Source organism: Peromyscus maniculatus, chromosome 7, assembly GCF_049852395.1.
Source record: "Peromyscus maniculatus bairdii isolate BWxNUB_F1_BW_parent chromosome 7, HU_Pman_BW_mat_3.1, whole genome shotgun sequence".
Classification (NCBI taxonomy): domain Eukaryota; kingdom Metazoa; phylum Chordata; class Mammalia; order Rodentia; family Cricetidae; genus Peromyscus; species Peromyscus maniculatus.
Window position 1 is genome coordinate 38,766,072 of NC_134858.1, and position 17,917 is coordinate 38,783,988.

The 17,917-nt window shown below is 48.0% G+C and overlaps 1 protein-coding gene across 1 annotated transcript in view; it reads right to left on the reverse strand.

Annotated features, from left to right (window-relative positions):
* Sorl1 (sortilin related receptor 1) overlaps nucleotides 1-17,917 on the reverse strand; it is a 171,488-nt gene that overhangs the window by 60,920 nt on the left and 92,651 nt on the right. Inside the window, exons 17-23 of the mRNA XM_006981235.4 lie at nucleotides 17,705-17,877; nucleotides 16,118-16,249; nucleotides 14,122-14,213; nucleotides 12,245-12,491; nucleotides 11,121-11,259; nucleotides 4,286-4,459; nucleotides 2,279-2,392 (exon numbers count right to left, since the gene is read on the reverse strand). Coding sequence (XP_006981297.3) covers nucleotides 2,279-2,392; nucleotides 4,286-4,459; nucleotides 11,121-11,259; nucleotides 12,245-12,491; nucleotides 14,122-14,213; nucleotides 16,118-16,249; nucleotides 17,705-17,877 — 1,071 coding nt within the window. The remainder of the gene's footprint in view (nucleotides 1-2,278; nucleotides 2,393-4,285; nucleotides 4,460-11,120; nucleotides 11,260-12,244; nucleotides 12,492-14,121; nucleotides 14,214-16,117; nucleotides 16,250-17,704; nucleotides 17,878-17,917) is intronic.

The following is a 17,917-nucleotide window of genomic DNA, read 5'->3' on the forward strand; positions in this document are numbered from 1 at the left end:
AGTGACTGACAGGCTCCCTCCCAAGTCGCCTGCAACGCCCCCTCGGGACGTCTCTGTAGTCCCCCCAGGCCACAGCACCCTGCCACACCAGCCTTGTTCTGCAACCTGGCCTGCGGACAGGGCTTTGCTCACCATCTGGATAGGCATGTCACTCCTGATAGGGAGGGGCGGTGAGGGACAGATCTGGCCCCTCGGTCTGAGTCCCAGGACGGAGGCTTTACATGCCTTATCGCCTCACACCCCCCACCCCCACCCCCACCCCGTCACATCTGACGCGTGGAGACCTAAGCCAAGTGGGTTCACACATGTGAGAGCGAGGGGAGCAGAAAGCTTGCCTAGGGGCAAGATTGGGGGTGGGGTGGGCTGTCAACCTCAGCTGATAGTCACATCAAACCAGGAGGAGGGCGGGGCCATCCCCATATTTCACCCACTTCAGGGGTTCCAACTGTGGAGACAGGGGAAGAGCATCCATTCGGCTGGGACTGTGGGAGGGCAGTGCTGAGGCCATTAGCCACCTGCGCAAACACACAAGGCATGACTTCTGTCCACATGCAGAGCTATTAGCAGACCCTGAGCCCAGGGCACAGGGAAGGCCTGCTGCCTCGTGTCTCACACATGCGAGCAACCAGCTTGCATCTCTTTACTTCTGCCATGCCTAATGTCTGAGCTATTTCCCATAGCCCTGTGTGGAATAATTCCTTCCCATTATCTCCTCTGTGTACTTCAGAATATTTACTAATGTTGGAAAAGAGCCTTGCCTATCCCCTCACAAGCACCACACCCTCCTACAACAACTTGGATAAAAGAAAAAAGGCCTGGTAAGCAAAACGATCACCAGAGGCCCAAGCCTCTCCCAGCCTGCCATTCAAGACACCCCTTTCCTGGATGGGAAAAGCGTGCACCAAGGCCAAGGCAAAGCAAGTGTGTAACAGGGGCTCATACAAAAGGAGCGGGGAAGGGCATGGTAAGCCTCGGGTGGACCTGATGAGTTAGGCTAGACTTAAGCCAGATCACCACGCTCTAAAGTCGTTACCTAGGTGAAGGCACGTGGGGCCCCAGCATGTGCTCCATGGAAGGCCTAAATCCATCTGCCAGGGCCTACAGACTTCTCTCTTCAACTGTTCTTACAGTTCACAGGGGAGAGAGCCTCTCGGTAGCCAGGGGTAATCAGTTTGAAAGACAGGCCTGACTTGGTCTCTGGCTTCCCTGCTTACAGTCAGCTTCTCTCTCATCCAGTTCACTCTGCCCACTATTTATCCTTCCAAAGGTAACTCTTACCATGTCAGATGGGTGGCTCACATCTGCTATTCCAATAAGACCCATAAAACTGCTGATCAGGGTTATGCACCCACGCTACCTCCCCTACCATCTACGGGAGTGGGGAGTAGGCGGCTCCCTTACCCATCACTTTCTTCCCCCCACCACTGTTCAGCGTTCCCCATGCTCCTTAGAACCCCTCATTGGTGCCTAACGGAGTTGATTTGGGTGTCTTTCCTGGATGATCAGGCCTGTCCATCACAGTGCCCACCACTCTACTGCCCCATCCAGCATCTTCTCAAGACACAAAATTCCCTACCGACATCCAGCAAAGAGCCTGAGACAGAGGTGTTAAATAAACACCTGGGAGCATATGTCTTTATAAAGAGATATCAAAGCCGTTACAGCTTAAGCCAGGAAAGGAGAGCTAAGAAGACTCAGCAGACGTCTGCCTCTAGGCCCTGTGAAATGGAGTTGGACCTTAGAAGCTATGCAATACAAAGGCCACTTTTACTTGGTATTCCTACCAACATCTCCCCACATTCCGGGCTAACTGGCACTACTGATGGGTTCTAACAATCTCCCTTCAGCCTGGCCCGCAGCTGGCACCAGCTACCTGAAGCACCACAAGAGGACCTATTGCCTGGCTTTGAGATGTCTGAGTGCTGAATTTACAAACCAAATAAGCTACCAGATGTATCACAGTGCACACACCAAGATCATGAGCCACATTGTCAAGTCAGCTCCATTTCAGCCTTGAAGGCTTACATATAAGTAGCCACGTGACTTCAATTTACACATGTAATATAAAATAACACCATACATCTAACATACATTTACATGTATTTTTTTTTCTGTCACCCAAATCCCATCCCATTTAGATAAATACCACAAAAGTGACTAGCCGGTATCCTAAAGCACAGGCCACAACCCAGAAGGAGCAGCCAGCCTCCTGAGCAATGGTGCATGTTCAATAGCCTGGGCACTCCCCCTGGGCACTCCCCCACGCCTGGGGACTCACGGCAGTTCCTCTCGTCACTCATGTCTCCACAGTCATTGTCAAAATCACACCACCAAATGCTGTTGATACAGTTCCCGTTGCTACAGCGGTACTGGTTGCGAAGACAGGTGTTCTCTAAACAAGGGGTTGGGGGTGGGGAGAAACCAGCGTTATTCTCACCACTGGGCCACGAAACTTTCTCTTTTCAGTTTCCGTGTTCTTCCCCCAACACCATCCTGCTGCCTATGGGATGGAGTGGAGAGGGAAGGCCCAGCGAGCACACATGCGTAGGAGGCAGGAAACACCCCATCCCATCCCACCCCACCCCACCCCACCCCACCCCACCGGAGTCTCTCTTTTTCTCCTTTAAAACTGAAGAGGAGGCAGCCTGCGAGGGTTAGAGGTGACTGCCATAAAGAAAAGGAAAATGCTGACATCACCCAGGTCTGGGGGGGGGTGGGGGGTGAGGAGCAGACAGATCTCACCATCAGCAAAAAATGAAATACAAATTACACAAATAAGCCTTCAAGAGGCTGTGTCTACAGAGTATCAGACACACCCAGGTGATACAGCTACAGCTATAATACACACCTATTGGCTCTCTGCACTCACGGCTTCCATATTCAAGGTTCAGCTACCCAAACACCAGAACTATTTAGCGGAAATAGCATCTGTGCTGAACACAACAAACGTTGCTCTCCTTGGTTATCATTCCCTGAACTATTGTTATTAGCAATATTATTATTATCATTAGCAAGTAAAAGTATTATTAGCAACCTAGGATGTAGACAGGGATGTAGACAGCAAGTTGGATATAGGTTATATGCAAATGCTATGCTCTTTTATATAAAGGACTTGAGGATCTCGGGTTAGGAAGGGGTGATTTTATGTAGTTGAATACAGTTATATATCCATGTATACATTAATCTAATAACTGAGCCGTTTACTAAGATTTTGCTTATATGATATTCCTTCTTTTTTCTTTTTCTTTCTTTCTTTCTTTTTTCTTTTTTTCAGTTCCATGGCTTCTTCAAAGCAAGGACTTCTATAGGACATAAAAGCATTGTTCAGCACACTGGGCCAAGGACACCGGTGGCCTGCGTGGACCATCAAAAGCATTCCAGTGGTGACTGGAGAAACCTTTTTGCCCTCTTCTTATAATTTACTGTTGACTTTCTTTCCAAGTAGCTTTAAGACGCCATTCAGAGCATGAAAGGAAGTCTCCTGTTTCTGAGGGAGGAGAGTCATCTCTTCTCCACTTGTATTTTTTTAAGGAAGCTGGACGATAAGGCTCCCATTGTACACTCGCCTGCCCTGGCCTCAGACAAGTGTGGTTAGATTACAAAGCAAATATGACCCAGAGAATAAGGAAACGCAGGAATTCAGCCAGCAGTCCAAGTCCTTCATGGCAAGAACCTTTCCCGGGCTCTCGTTGGTAAGAATATGACACTAGGGGCTGAGGAGGTGGCAATGGGCAAAGAGACAGGAGTGGGGTGTCAGGGGGCAGTCAGACTCAGAGGAAAAGATTGGAAAACCATTGATTTCAGTTCACACTGGCTAAAGATGACTTGCTCACAGTTTGGAAGTCAAGACTTCTAGACCCCGGCCAACATTAATCTGAACGTCTGGGCCATTCCCAGCTCTGCGACAGCAGATAGGGAGCAGTCCGCTCTGGCGGAGTTTACCCAGGTATGACTGGGGGGCAAGCCGGCCCAATGTGTTAAAGAAAGGCATGTGACGTAACGGAGAACTTGTATGAGAGGGGTGGGTGAGTAGAGGAATATACAGAACCAAAGGAAGCTGGCCGTGAAGAACGCTCATGTCATTTGCCATTAAACCGAGGGGCACAGCTATGGCCTTTATATAAAGAACCCAGGATTCTTGTGACGGGGACTGAAGAGCCAGGGGCCTTAGAGGCCAACCCTGAACTTCTCAGTATCTCACAGGTATCATTTCCATATGGGACAGAGGTGTGAACACAGAGCTCAGAAGGGAGGGGGGAGGAGGGGGCTAAGGACAGGGACACACCTTCTTTGACACAGGTGTTGTCCTTCCTCTGATAGCCCTGAGGGCAGTCACACATCAGGTCCCCGGAGGGGAGGACACTGCTGGTCACACCTTCTGGACACCTGCAGCTTTTGCTGTTGTTGGCCTTCGGGAGACACAGCAGGCTGCAGGGCTGAGGTACACAGGCATTGCTTCCTGGAGAGAAAACACAAAAGTCAGGCTTGGGTTAATAGTGTCATAGGGGAGCCAGAGAACATGAGCCAAGGTCTCCTTACAGGATGACGCAGCAGCGAGGAGCCTAGAAAAGCTCTGAAGTATCAATCACAGAGATAAACCTCCGTTCTGAGCCCCTCCTGAGGGGCCTACTCCTCACAGTGAGGGCTTCTCAATGACTTGTTCCCATAAGTGCCTGGGCCCATGGAGCTGGCGAAGATGGCTCAGAGATTAAGATTACTTGTTGCTCCTGTAGAAGACCCGGGTTCCATTCCCAGCACCGACATGGTTCACAGATGGTCCACAACCACCTGTGACTCCAGTTCTACCGTTCTGGTGTCTTCTTCTGGCCTCTGTCAGTACGACGGGCACATGTGTGGTGCACACACTTACATGCAGGCAAACACTCATACACATAACGTTTAAAAGATGGCCGGGGCTCAAGGGAAGCCGATGTCCCTCCTGGTGGTGTGCAACTGTAGGCTTAGAAATCAGCCGGGAAGTTGGAGCAAGGAGAAGGGCTGCAGGGCATCAGGACCTAAGGCGGTGCACAGAAGCCTAACCAGTGTGTAAACCGCAGCTGGAGCACATCTGCAGGTACCGTCTACAAAGTCGGGATACTGAAGGAGACATGGAGACTCTTTCCTCGGGATACTGAAGGAGACATGGAGACTCTTGCCTCTCTCCTCTTCACAGCCCCAGCGAAAGGAACGGTGGTTTGACATGCCGGTCTACAGTCACCTGAAGGTTTGGGCAGATCTCCCATCTTTGGGTTCCTTACGACCTCCCTTATCTTTCAGTAACATTTTTTACCTGCTTCAGCCTGAATGGGTTTCTGCGCAAATGCCCTTCATTGAAATATATCACTGAAATAGATAATGGTCTCCCCTTCTCAAGTCCTTTGTGGCACAGAACAGCTAACGGCTGAGTGAGAAACCACACATGGAACTGATTAGCCACTATTCTGCAATAAATCCACAGAAGGGCCAGGCACTATACTGATCTAACCACTATGCTGATCTTTCCCTTGGGTCAGCTTGGCTAAAAAAAAAAAAAAAAAAAAAAAAAAAAAAAAAAAATGCCGGAGAAGATGTCCAAAACGCTACACCACACTCTTGGGCTCTCACAGATGGACAGACATGGGCAAATTGCTTCCCTGCCCTCCCTTACCCTTCTGCCAGTGGCAGAGGAGGGGGCCACCACCTATTTTGTCACAACTAGAGGCAGGACACAGCTATGGAGCGGCACAAGGCGCCGAAGTCATACAGAGAATGCATTGTTTTCTTCCACTCGTAGGTTTTAATCACGAAACTGGTGGAAACACACACTAAAACCTTTTGTAACACTCGAACTGCTGGTTCTTTGGCTGAATCATTTCATAGACCTATCTCCTCTCACCCCTCCCAGAAATCCATGTGATCTCTTCCCACGCACCCAAGACTTGAGCTAAGCTGGGCCAAGCCCTGCTGACAGGCTGGGAAACAAGACTCGTAGATATTTTAGTTTCTTTTCCTGTTGCTGACAAAAGCAACTTCAAGGAGAAAGGGCTGGTTCTGCTCCCAGCCACAGGGTACAGTCCGTCAGGGAAGAATGAACTTGAGGAGCTGGTCCATTTGCATTCACAGCCAAGGAGCAGAGGAGGAATGAGGTAGCATTGATGTTCCGCTCCCTTTGTTTATCTATACAGTCCAGGATCCTAGCTAGGGTATGGTAAAACCCATAGTGTGCAGATCTTCCCATCTCAACTAACGTGATGGAGATAATTCCCAACAGAGACGCCTACAGGCCCATCTGGATTGTGATTCTAGACTGTCAGGATGACAGTTAGTACTAACCACCACAACAGATGACCATTAGTATTGACAAGGTTTTGGGGTGCTGTCAGCTTGACAGTTTTAAGTAGCATTACAAATACAAAGTAAGGTGATTTAACAATGACATCATCTTTGTGCTAAGAAAAAGAGAATATGAGGTAGTATACACACACACATATATGCAAGAATATATGTGCACACACACATACACATGTGCACACAGAAAGAGAAATGTTTTATCCACATGATAAAACATTCAAAGACTCTAGCAAATGACTCAATCCACCATAACAACCTCATCGCCAGTGCAGAACTGCTAGCCGACCAGATCAGAAGCCCTAGACACCGTCTTTCTCCAACATCTGTGGGAATCCAGGGATTCCTAGACCTCAACTACCCATGTCCCTCACTATAGGAATCGACACAGGGCCACTCCTAACGACAAACAACTCAAAACAGGTATGGAATGTGTTGTTGTTTCTGTTCCAAGAAAAGGAGGGCTGACAGAATAAGTTCTCTAAACATGCTCAATTGCAAGATGGCATTTCCACATGGACTGTGTCCATAAAATGACATGGCACACATTTTCACATGCAGAATGAACGTCCCCAGACAAACAAGCAAACGTGTGGGTCCTATTTATAGATGCTGATCCCAGGCAAAGCTGGACGGCTCTGCAATATGAGAGGTCATGCAGGGCAAGACTAAGTAAGCCACCAGGTCTGAGGACAGGAACTGGGCAGGGCAGAGCATTCCAGCGGGCACAGAGCCATGGCACAGAACACAGGAGTGCCACATGAGAGAGCCCCGATGGAGGTGGAGGGAGAACCCACCACAGACCCTTTACACCGGATGCCAACAATGTGCAGTAACATGCCCACCAAGCCAAGTAAATAACAGACAAAGGCCCCTTCTGAAGACTGAGCCCAGCATGTCTTCACAAGGCATACTCAGGACATTTTCAGATTCTCTCTTTGGAAAATTCCTCCAGAATAGGTTTAGGAGCCAAAAACTGCCAGCATCTCACTTAAGTATCTAAATACTTGGGAATTACCAAATTCATGTTGCCTCGAGTAACAGCTATCCACTCTCAGTGCAAATGCTTGGAAGTCTGTATTTATGGCAGGCCCTGGAGAAGAATTAAAAGGACTTTAAAATGCTTCAAGCCATGGTAGCATCACCTAACGAGGCCCATAATCTTGCAAAATGACCTCTTTAAAGGATGAAAGAGAAACTTCCTACCAGGAGAAACAGCAGTGGTTCTACCTAAAAAACCAGCCAGGTATCAAGACCAGAAACACCTTCTTCACTAGCCACCAAGGATCTCAAACCCATGAACGTTCCAGGTAAACTAAATTTTTGTTACAGATTAGCATCTGTCAAATGGCAACGGTCTATACTGCTGTCACATTACCAGGGCGCTGCCATTCAAGCAATGGCTGGCAGAGGGCGCAAAGCTTGATGGCTTCCCTGAAGTTGAAGTTTCTGAGGCAACTTGGCTCAAATTCTCACCAGACAAGTTACTGAACCCGGCTTTCACATAGGCAGCGAAGACAAGGGGAGTATGTGAAGGCATGCGGATTTGGGAAAGGGTCAAGGATGGTGACACAAACCTATGAAATGCATTGGTGTGCTGTGAGTGACAGAGCTATCCCCTAAAAATGCACCTACCGTTACTTTATGCTTGGCTAATAGAAAGTCCTACATGTGTTAGGAGTGAATAATAAATAAATAAATAAATAAATAAATAAATAAATAAATAAATAAATAAATAAATAAATATGGATGGCTTGGCAGTCAGGCTGTGTGCATCCTGCACTGAGATACCCTCTCAGGGAGCTACAGAGGCAGGGAGGTCAAAATGAACAAGCTTATGGCTCAGGGGCTTGCACAGCACTGGTAGCCAGACTGAAGCATTAACTCCAAGTCTTTGAAAAGCTGGGAGCTTGAAATTTTGGCCCTGGAAAAGTCTTGCTCAGTATTAAGGAATGATATAAGAGAATCCCGGCCGGGCGTTGGTGGCACACGCCTTTAATCCCAGCACTCGGGAGGCAGAGGCAGGTGGATCTCTGTGAGTTCGAGGCCAGCCTGGGCTACCAAGTAAGCTCCAGGAAAGGCGCAAAGCTACACAGAGAAACCCTGTCTCGAAAAAACCAAGAGAGAGAGAGAGAGAGAGAGAGAGAGAGAGAGAGAGAGAATCCCAAATGGAGAGCAAAGAGATACATTAAGTGCCCCCAGGTCAAAGTGACAGTCACAACTGATCTTACATCCCTGTCTGTGTCCTTCCCACAAGCACCTCTCTTTCAAACCAGACCTTCCTCAGGTATAGACATTAGCCCAGCCCCTTGAATTATGCTTCTCCAGCTAGTTTAAGTGACAGTCACTCTTTAGGACATGAAGGGAAAATGATACCTATGCTGAGACCCAGCCAGGGTTCAGTACAGGGGTTCAGACTCCCACTGCTCCCCAGGCAGGGCTGGATGTGACTGCCCCTTAGCTGTGCTTGGGTTGCTGGGCTACCAGGCAGCCAAGATGGGAAGTGGAGAACCTGAGACCCTCAACTTCACTGAACGGTGCCGTAGAAACTGCTGGGTACACACCCAGCAGGCTGTGAGCACTCAGAAAAATGGAACCATGCTGGACTAGGTGGCTCCTTACAGAACAATCTGTGGCTTGCAAAGTGGAACAGAGGCGGGTGGTGTCTGTCATCACAGGCCTAGAGAGAATGGCACTGAGGCTGGTAAGCAGGGCCTCATCAGCTCATCCTGCTTTAAATCAGATGTCTCTCAAGATTAGCTAGAGCTGTATAATATCCTGCCTCAGAACACTGAAAAACTAAAAAGGAGAAAAAAAAAAAAAGAAATGAAAAGAAAACGGTGGCTTCTCCATTTAGCGACAGCTCTCACACTGGTGAGAACTTTTGGAAAGACTAATTGATATCTATGATTTCTTTCTTTGCTCTACAAACCACAGACCATAATAGCAACCCCTCACCAGTCGTGAAGCCACATAAACAATACTGACTTATATTTGTACAATGCTTCATAGTCTTTGAAGGGAGTTCTCATGCAATCTTCCTTAGTTCCCAAGAGATAACAGTGGTTATCTATAACTATTATTTTCCTTGTCAATTTTCTCCTCATGTGGCGAGCCAAGAAGCACAAAACAGTATCTATCAACCCTATAGTTCAAAACAGGGAACCCAGTAGCGTGTCAATAGAGGCAAGTCAGCAGACCCGGGAAGCTACTTAATCCTGTGGAGATAGCGAAGGCAAGCTTAAAGGGACTATTCCTGGCAAAGCCTCAACTTTCTCCTGGAGAATCAGGAGTCTCCTTCAAGATAAGCAGGAAGGCAGCCAAGGAAGAACGGAAGCTTCCACAATCTCAATCTCAGCCTGCAGGACCAGCCTGGCAAAGCCTGGTGGGAGGTTCTGCAACCCTGAGCCAATAATTCTAAAAGAAGAAGCACAGCCAGGAGGCTGTGGTGCATACCTGGAAACCCCGTTCTCAGTAAGCTGAGGCAGGAGGATTGAGAGTTCCAGGAAAACCCAGGTGACATAATGAGACTCTGTGGTGATAATGTGTTCCCCAATATATCATATACCCTAATAAACTTATCTGGGGTCAGAGAACAGAACAGCCACTAGACAGACATAGAGGCCAGAAAATGGTGGCACTCACACCTTTAATCCTAGCCTTCTGGAGGCAGAGATCCACTCGGATCTCTGTGAGTTCAAAGCCACACTGGAAACAGCCAGGCATGGTGACTCATGCCTTTAATCCCAGGAAGTAATGGCAGAAAGCAGAAAGGTATGTAAGGTGTGAAGACCAGGAACTAGAGCCTGGTTAAGCTTTTAGGCTTTTGAGCATCAGTTCAGCTGAGATCTATTCAGGTGAGGACTCAGAGGTTTCCAGTCTGAGGAAACAGGATCAGCCGAGGAACTGGAGAGGTGAGGTAGCTGTGGCTTGTTCTGCTTTTCTGATCTTCCAGCATTCACCCCCATACCTGGCTCTGGGTGTGTTTATATTAAGAAGACCTTTTAAGATTTGTGCAACAAGACTCTGTCTCAAGAAGAAAACAACAGAAAGAAGCAGACATGACAGTTCATGCCTGTAATTCCAGCAGTTAGAAGGCTGAGGCAGGGGGATGGCCAGCCCGGGCTCCATAGTGAGTTTCAGGCTAGCCTGAGCTGCGATGTGAGAATTTGTCTCTAGATAAAAATAAGTAAAATGAAAACGGAAGCTGTTCCCTCTCTGCTCATCCCTTCTTTCCACAAATGAGAACTGAGCACCTACTAAGTGCTTATGCACTGGTAAAACACTGAGGAGAGAAGATAAGACATTCATTTCCTGAGGTTTAGACGTTCAAGGTGGCGCTATGAACGAAAACAAACACAGCCACACAAAGCATGGCCACAGAGGTAGGTATGTTCAGTGGGCAGTCAAGCATCTGGGCCAGCACGCATCTGAGCACCCAGTAGGCACCCCTCCTTGTGAATGTGTCAAACAGGGATTAAGCACATGCTGGCCCTCTCACAGCTGCAACCAGAAGCCCCTACCACCCATCAGTGAGGAGCCGAGGGCAGGAAAGGGGTGTAGTCACCCACCGAGCACCAGCACTCCAGGCAGGCAGAACATGCTGTCTTCCAGCTGTTTGTGTATCATTAGAAAAGGAATTAAGATGTCATTAGGAAGAAATTAAATAATGTGCATGTTGTCGTGACAACAGAGAGGCAAACTGCCAGATCTTGCACTGAGCTGAGATTGCCCACATGCAGCCCCTTTCTGGAGACCAAGTCGGGGGGAGATCGAAGAGGAGACTGCCTCACCAGAATTTTTCCCTTTGTAGAAAATCTTCATGTCCATCAGGCCGGTGAGCTGGCTTGCTAGAATCTCCATCTGGGATCCGCTGTATTTCGAAGCTCTGAAGATGCTAAGCTGCGACCAGTCATCCCAGTAGATTTCATTCTAAAGAGAAAACCTTTGCCTGTTAGTCTAGTTCAGTGTGACAGAATAAAGGGTAGATCATTGAATCTACTCTGCAAAGAGAAAAGGGAGCCGGGCGGTGGTGGCGCACGCCTTTAATCCCAGCACTTGGGAGGCAGAGCCAGGCGGATCTCTGTGAGTTCGAAACCAGCCTGGTCTACAGAGCGAGATCCAGGACAGGCACCAAAACAACACAGAGAAACCCTGCCTGTTAAGTGATTGGAATAAAGGCATGTGCTACCACTGCCTGACTTCTATGTTTACGTAAAAAGGCTTGCTATTTCCTCTGATCTCCAGGTAAACTTTATTAAAGCACAAATAAAATATCACCACATCAGTGGTCCTTCTCTCAGGAGACTTTACAAGGAAAAGGGCTACTCTACACCACCACTCTGTGAGCACTACAGATAATTACTGAATAATAGGCCTGGTCAAAATTTCACTTAAGTCCAACTGTCAAAGGCTTTATTGACATCTCACCAACCGCCCACTGGGGAAAAATAATGGCCTAGAAGAGACTATCCAGGGCATGTTTAGCTGGACCACAGTGAGGTGCCTCGGTTTTGAAATATGTTTTCCCATGCTGCACAGAAGCATTTGCTCCCCAAGGTGAGGACAACCGGAAGGTAATGTAGGTGGTACACAGCTCATCTTCAGTCAGCAGAGAGTGAAGCAAGAGAGGAAGACACATAACTGAAACATGGCCGCCAGTAGTGAAAAGAAAGCAACACTCATAGGAAGGAACCTGAACTCTCACCCTTTTGAAAAACGTGAGCAGTGGTAGAAGCCTAGCATCCATCCATGAAGGCTGGAGACAAGTTAGTGCGGACAGAAGAGTCACTTTCCAAGACATTACATGGACTCTCTGCAGAAGCCCAACAGGCCCCAGATCTGCACCTCACCACTGTCTTCCCCTACCCTGGCAGACTACAGCACATGGGCACATGACAGGGCACAAAGGATTCACCTTAAAGACAGCAATGGCATAAGGGTGTGGGAGATTGTCCAGGATGACTGAACGCTGCTGGCCACTGAAAGTGATGCGCTCGATACAGTCCAGGTATGCGTCTGTCCAGTAGATCCACTGGCCGTCCACAGAGATGCCGTTGGGCCACTTGACATCCTCCGACACAAGGCGGTAGGCATCAGAGCCATCCATGTTGCTCCGGTAAATCCCAGGCTTCAAGTCTCCCCAGTCGGTCCAGAACATCACCCTAGTCAATAGAGGGGTCACATGGTCCCATCAGAATGACACAGCAGAGTCTTGATTCTATTTCCGTGAGGTAGTAGAATTATCATTAGAAAAATCAACCTCAGATCGTATTACTGTGATCCATCATTACACCATTTGAGATTTCATTCAGAAATCTAAAATAGTTGAACTTAACTCAAAAATTCATCTCTTGAAGTCCATCCATAATCACATTATTCTAATACAATACAAAGAAATGGACATATATGTATCTAAATGCTAATTGGTAGAGGAAGTGTGATGTAGTATTACACAACAGAATATACCTATTGCAATGCCCCTAAAATGTTGCATACAAAGTACCTTGAAACCTACATATTTGTATGTGCTAGCTAGTGTCCGTCTATGACACAAACTAGTCACCCCAGAAAAAGCCACCGCAATTGAGGAACTGCCTCCATCAGACTGGCCTGTGGGCGTGTCTGTGGGGATCATCTCGATTGATGATGGATGCAGGAGGGTCCAGACCACTGTGGGCAGTGCCAGCCCTGGGCAGGTGGTCCTGGGTTATATAAGAAAGCAGGCTGAGAAAGGCACAGAGGGCAAACCAGAAAGTAGGGTCTCTGCTTCAGTTCCTGCCATGGCTTCCCTCCGTGACGGACTATAAGCAAAATAAACTCCTTCCTCCCACCAGGTTAGTTCTGATTCGTGTTTTTAGTCCCAGCAACAGAGAGTAAACTAAAATACTACATGTGCTCTGATAAACTATCGTTGTCCGATCCGCACGTCCTTTGACAGGCAGGAAATACAAGTACCCTGATTCTATCTGATGTGATGTGTTGTGTGGGTCACTAAGGGGCGCTAGCTTTATTTAAAGATCATGAATGAACACCAATAGAAGCTACTCGGACTAATACAAGGAAAAACTTAACAGCGGCTATTATGTATGACTAACGGTGACTGTTATGTCATAGTGATGTGACTGCATCCCTGGGACGGAGGAGGAGATTGAAGGGGGAAGAATGAGAATGGAGCAGACAGGAGTTTCCTTTCAAGATCTCCTGCTCTCTCTTAATAACTTTAACCAAGCCCATGCATTTCTTTTAGACTCTACTGTTAAAAATAGTGTAAATTCTCAATCGTAAGTATACCGAGAGAAAGTTAACACAGCATCTCCTTCTTAGCCATGTTTCCTGTGATTAAGGAGCTAATAAAAGGCAGTCATACATACCCCGAGTGCATATTAAATTTAAATAAGAAAACACTCACGTGCTGGGAGTCGGGTGTGTGAGAAAGACTGATTGATTAAATGTTTGTGAGATGCATGAAACTCAAAATTAAAAAAAAAAAATCCTCACAATGTATCAGTGGCCTGCCTGGTTTACAAAGACGTTCTTCAACATTACCTTTCCTGTAGAAACACCACACAGACGGGACACATCCGCAGCCCTTAGGAGAGGTGGGTGCTTGCTAATCAAATCCACATGGAGTTAGCAGACCACAACCACCAAGCTATGGCTTCAAAAGCCTCAGTCAACCGGTTACTTCCACCATGATCTTGAGAAGCCGAAATTTTGCCCCAGTTTGCACATTCATGAGCATCTGTTGTAGCAGTGAGCACAACACTGACTTCCCAGAGGGGACACACTTACCCCTCTTGGGGCACAAGGACTAGAGCCCTGGGCCGATCAAGCACAGAAGAATTGATGATTGTCAGCCGGAAGTCACCATCTGGATTGGCTACCTGACGAAACAGAGGTGGGTGGGGGAGAGAGAGCAATCTGAGTCCCTTACAAAGCCCAAGTCGCAAAAGCCCCCCATCGAGCCCCGCCTACGGACACACCCTGCACACCCCCTCTGTGCCCTGTCTACAGACACACCCTGCACACCCCCTCTGTGCCCCATCTACAGACATACCTCCACACTCAATTCTGTGCCTGAGTACCATTCTAGAACCGCTGGGAAGCCTGCCTTGATTCCCAAAGACACAGATCATATCCCTGGCTAAGAAAAACTTCACGTGGGCTGAAGGGGAGGCTAGAACTGTGTGTGACCCCAACCCCCGGGGAGGACAACTTGCACAAAGGTAAATGATGTGCTCCTTCCAAGTCCGTGAAGCCCCATATACATCGTTCTTCAGTACTTGCAACAACACCACCCCCCACATTTTCCTGCACACTTTAAACCGTCCCTAGACCATTTATAGTTCCCACAGCAGTGCTGGTGCTAAGTAAATAGGTGTGACTGAGTTGTTCCGGAATGGATGACGAGGAAAGAAGCCTGTACACTCACACACTCAGTACCATTTTGGTCTTGCTTTTTTTTTTTTTTTTTTTTTTGAGTATTTCCAATTCATGAATGTGAAACTACAGATTTGGAGGGCTGGCTGTACCCAACCACCCTCACTACTCGATATTAATTCTTCTGCCAGTGTATAGAAGAGACTCCCCTCCAGCATCAGGTTCAGCTCGGGGGTGGGGGGGTGGGGGGGGTGGGAGCTTCCCCATTCACTTCTCCTCTCTTCACACCATCCCCTCCCTGACCACACAGTCACATGACTCATGTTCTAAGCAGAACCCGTCATCAGGACAGGTTTCTGCATCTCCTCATCACTTTGCTTCTTCCACTAAGCTGGTTTGTTTGTGTGGTTTTCAGGGGTGTCCAGCTGTTTTAAGACAAGATCTCTGTGTATCTCGGGTTGGCCATTACTATGTAGCCCAGGCTGGCCTCAAAATCTTGATCCTCCTATCTCAGCTGGGATTACAGGTATGCACCATCATACCCGCTCCGTTAAACTGAAAGCCAACCGGAAAGAATGTGGGTGTCCCCCCCCACCCCCTGCTCACTGCAGCATCAGACTTTAAGACCAGGCCTGATGCATAACCTGCACCAAGGAGCATTCATTCAACAGCCAAGTAAATGAAGAATTTCACTCTCACCATTAAGAAAAGTAAGTTTCGGGAAGCCCCTTACTGCATATCCCAGAGCGGGCAGGTTGACACATGAATAATCCAGGGCAGCCTCTCACCATGGGTCTCCTTCTCACCATGTCACTTAGCCCTCTGTGTCTCCCTACTTGGTTTTTCTCCTTTAACCTGCACGTGACACCTCCCTGCGGTGGGTGCCACTACAAAGAGCTGCTGGGCCAGTATTCCAGGGCCTCAGCAGGAACCTGCCGGGCAGGGCGCACATATGATTCCTCAACACACTACTCTGGGCAGTTTACAGGCCCTTCATCACCCTCACGTAACCGAGGCTATGCAAGGTGGAACAGGTTTCTGGGCGGCTAAGTAATAGATAGGTAGAGATCAATAATGACAGAGATAATGACGGAGTCATTGTTGCTTTAGAAAATAATGGACTTTGTTATTGTTATGATGATGGCAACATTTTGAAATCATCATCACTACTGCTATTATATGATGCTTCTGCTAGCCAAAATACAAACTCTCATGTATCTTAAATGGCACCTCGGGCTTTGTGTCCTCACGCGAGGACCCCCTTTCATCTCTTCAGAGGTGCAGTAAGCTTAGGCTCTGGGGAATTTCCAGAGTTCCGTGACACACTGCTTTCTCTCTGTGTCAGATCTGGCTCAGAGCCCAGCTCCTCCACTTGTTTGCTTAATGAAGAGCATAGGAATGCTTGTACCTCGATCTTTTTAAAGCCGGCATCCACCCAGTAGAGTAATTGGCTGAGGGGTTCGAAGGCCAAAGCCTCCACAGTCTCCAGGCCGGAATTGATGATCACCTCTTGCCCCGTGCTCCCATTCAAGCAGAGGCGCTGGGGAGAGAAAGCGGTAATCAACACTGTGAACTCCGCAGCTGGCTCAGGCCAGCCAGTCAGCCCCATGGACAGTAACCCTGCCGTCAGCTAGCAGGTTTGCCAAGGGCACGAGGTTTTATAGGAGGAAATTTGCAGATAGAAGAAGCTGGGTGAGGTAAGAGAATCTTCAGGACCCTGCTTTAAACATAATGACAGGCAGAATTTAATCGTTTCTATCACTGCCTGCTATTATTGTAAACACAGATTACTAAACTATGGCCTGTCTCGGAATAATGATCTTTTCACTGAGACAAAGGAATCTGCTGCTTTTAAAGTAAATGGGAAACAGACTTCCGCTACTTTCTAATTTTCCTGTCTCCTTTTACAGTCTTTTATCCTTTGCAAGGCTCTTGGACATCAGGTATCATTGTTGGGACAATTACACTCAGTGGTCTTCCCTAACCTCAACCCTCATAATGTAAAAATTACATTAGGTCAGGACTTGGGAACCAGGGTGGCAATGAGTCAAAAGAATATAGCTCTCTTTTTGCCTTTTATGAGCCTATGGTCTGCTTGCTAGGTAAGTGATCTACCACTGAGCTACAGTCTCAGGTTCATTTGGGGATGGAGAGATGGTTCAGCAGTTTAAAGTGCTTCCTGCTCTTACAGAAGAAATTCCAGTTCTCAGCATGCACATGACCGCTAGCCAAGAGTCTGTAACCAGGGTTCCAGGGGCTCCTTCACCTGGCCTTCCCTGGAACCACGCATGCAATGGTGCACAGACATACATGCAGACAAAACACCCCTACACATAAAGTGAAATAAAAAAATAAATCTTTAAAAGGCATATATTTGTGCATATGAGTCTATGGCCAAGTGTCTGGCCTACCAAGAGATCTTTAATACCTATATCCTTCAGAGAGAGAGAGAGAGAGGTGTAGTTGTTTTATTTTGTGGTCCTGAAAATTGAGCCTGGGATCTTGTGTACACTAGGCAAACACTTAAGCACTGAGCTGTATCTCCCCTGAGTCTCTGGGCTGAAGCCAATCTCCCACCCTAGCCTCCCACCACGCCCCACTCCTTCCTGGTTCTTGTCTGAGTTCAGGAGACCTGGAGTGGGTTGTTACATGAACCGAAGATAACTGGAGTGTCACTGCACTTTGTCTTGGAGGGGAGGATGCTAAAGCCGGCAACTGACAGTCCCACATCACTGGCCCCGGAACCTTCCCAGCAGGAAGAGTGAGCGGTCAAGGATGCTGATTGAGGGCATCCTTCATCACTCTCATAGAGGCAGAGCCATGCAGTGAAAGAAAATTATGACAGAAAACTGCAGTTTCGTGTAGCAACCCAGGAATGGGTTTACCATGTACAAACCTCTCGCTGCTCACCTACTTAAGCCTCTCTTGAAGCCTGTCAGGACTAGGCAGTCAGAACCAATAGCCTCAGGACTTAACCAAGGGCTGACAGACTCACCTGGATAGTGTCCAGCGCCAGGTCAGACCAGTACAGGCAGTTGTGTTCATAGTCAAAGTCCAGGGCCACAGCTGCCCGCAGCCCTGAGAGAGGCAGCTGCTCCGTGGCTCCCGAGGCCAGGTCATAGCGGTAGATGGACTTCCGCACGGCGTAGAGGATGAACTCGTTCTCTTCTGCAGACACAAAGCAACCGTGATAGCCCGGGATGCTGGA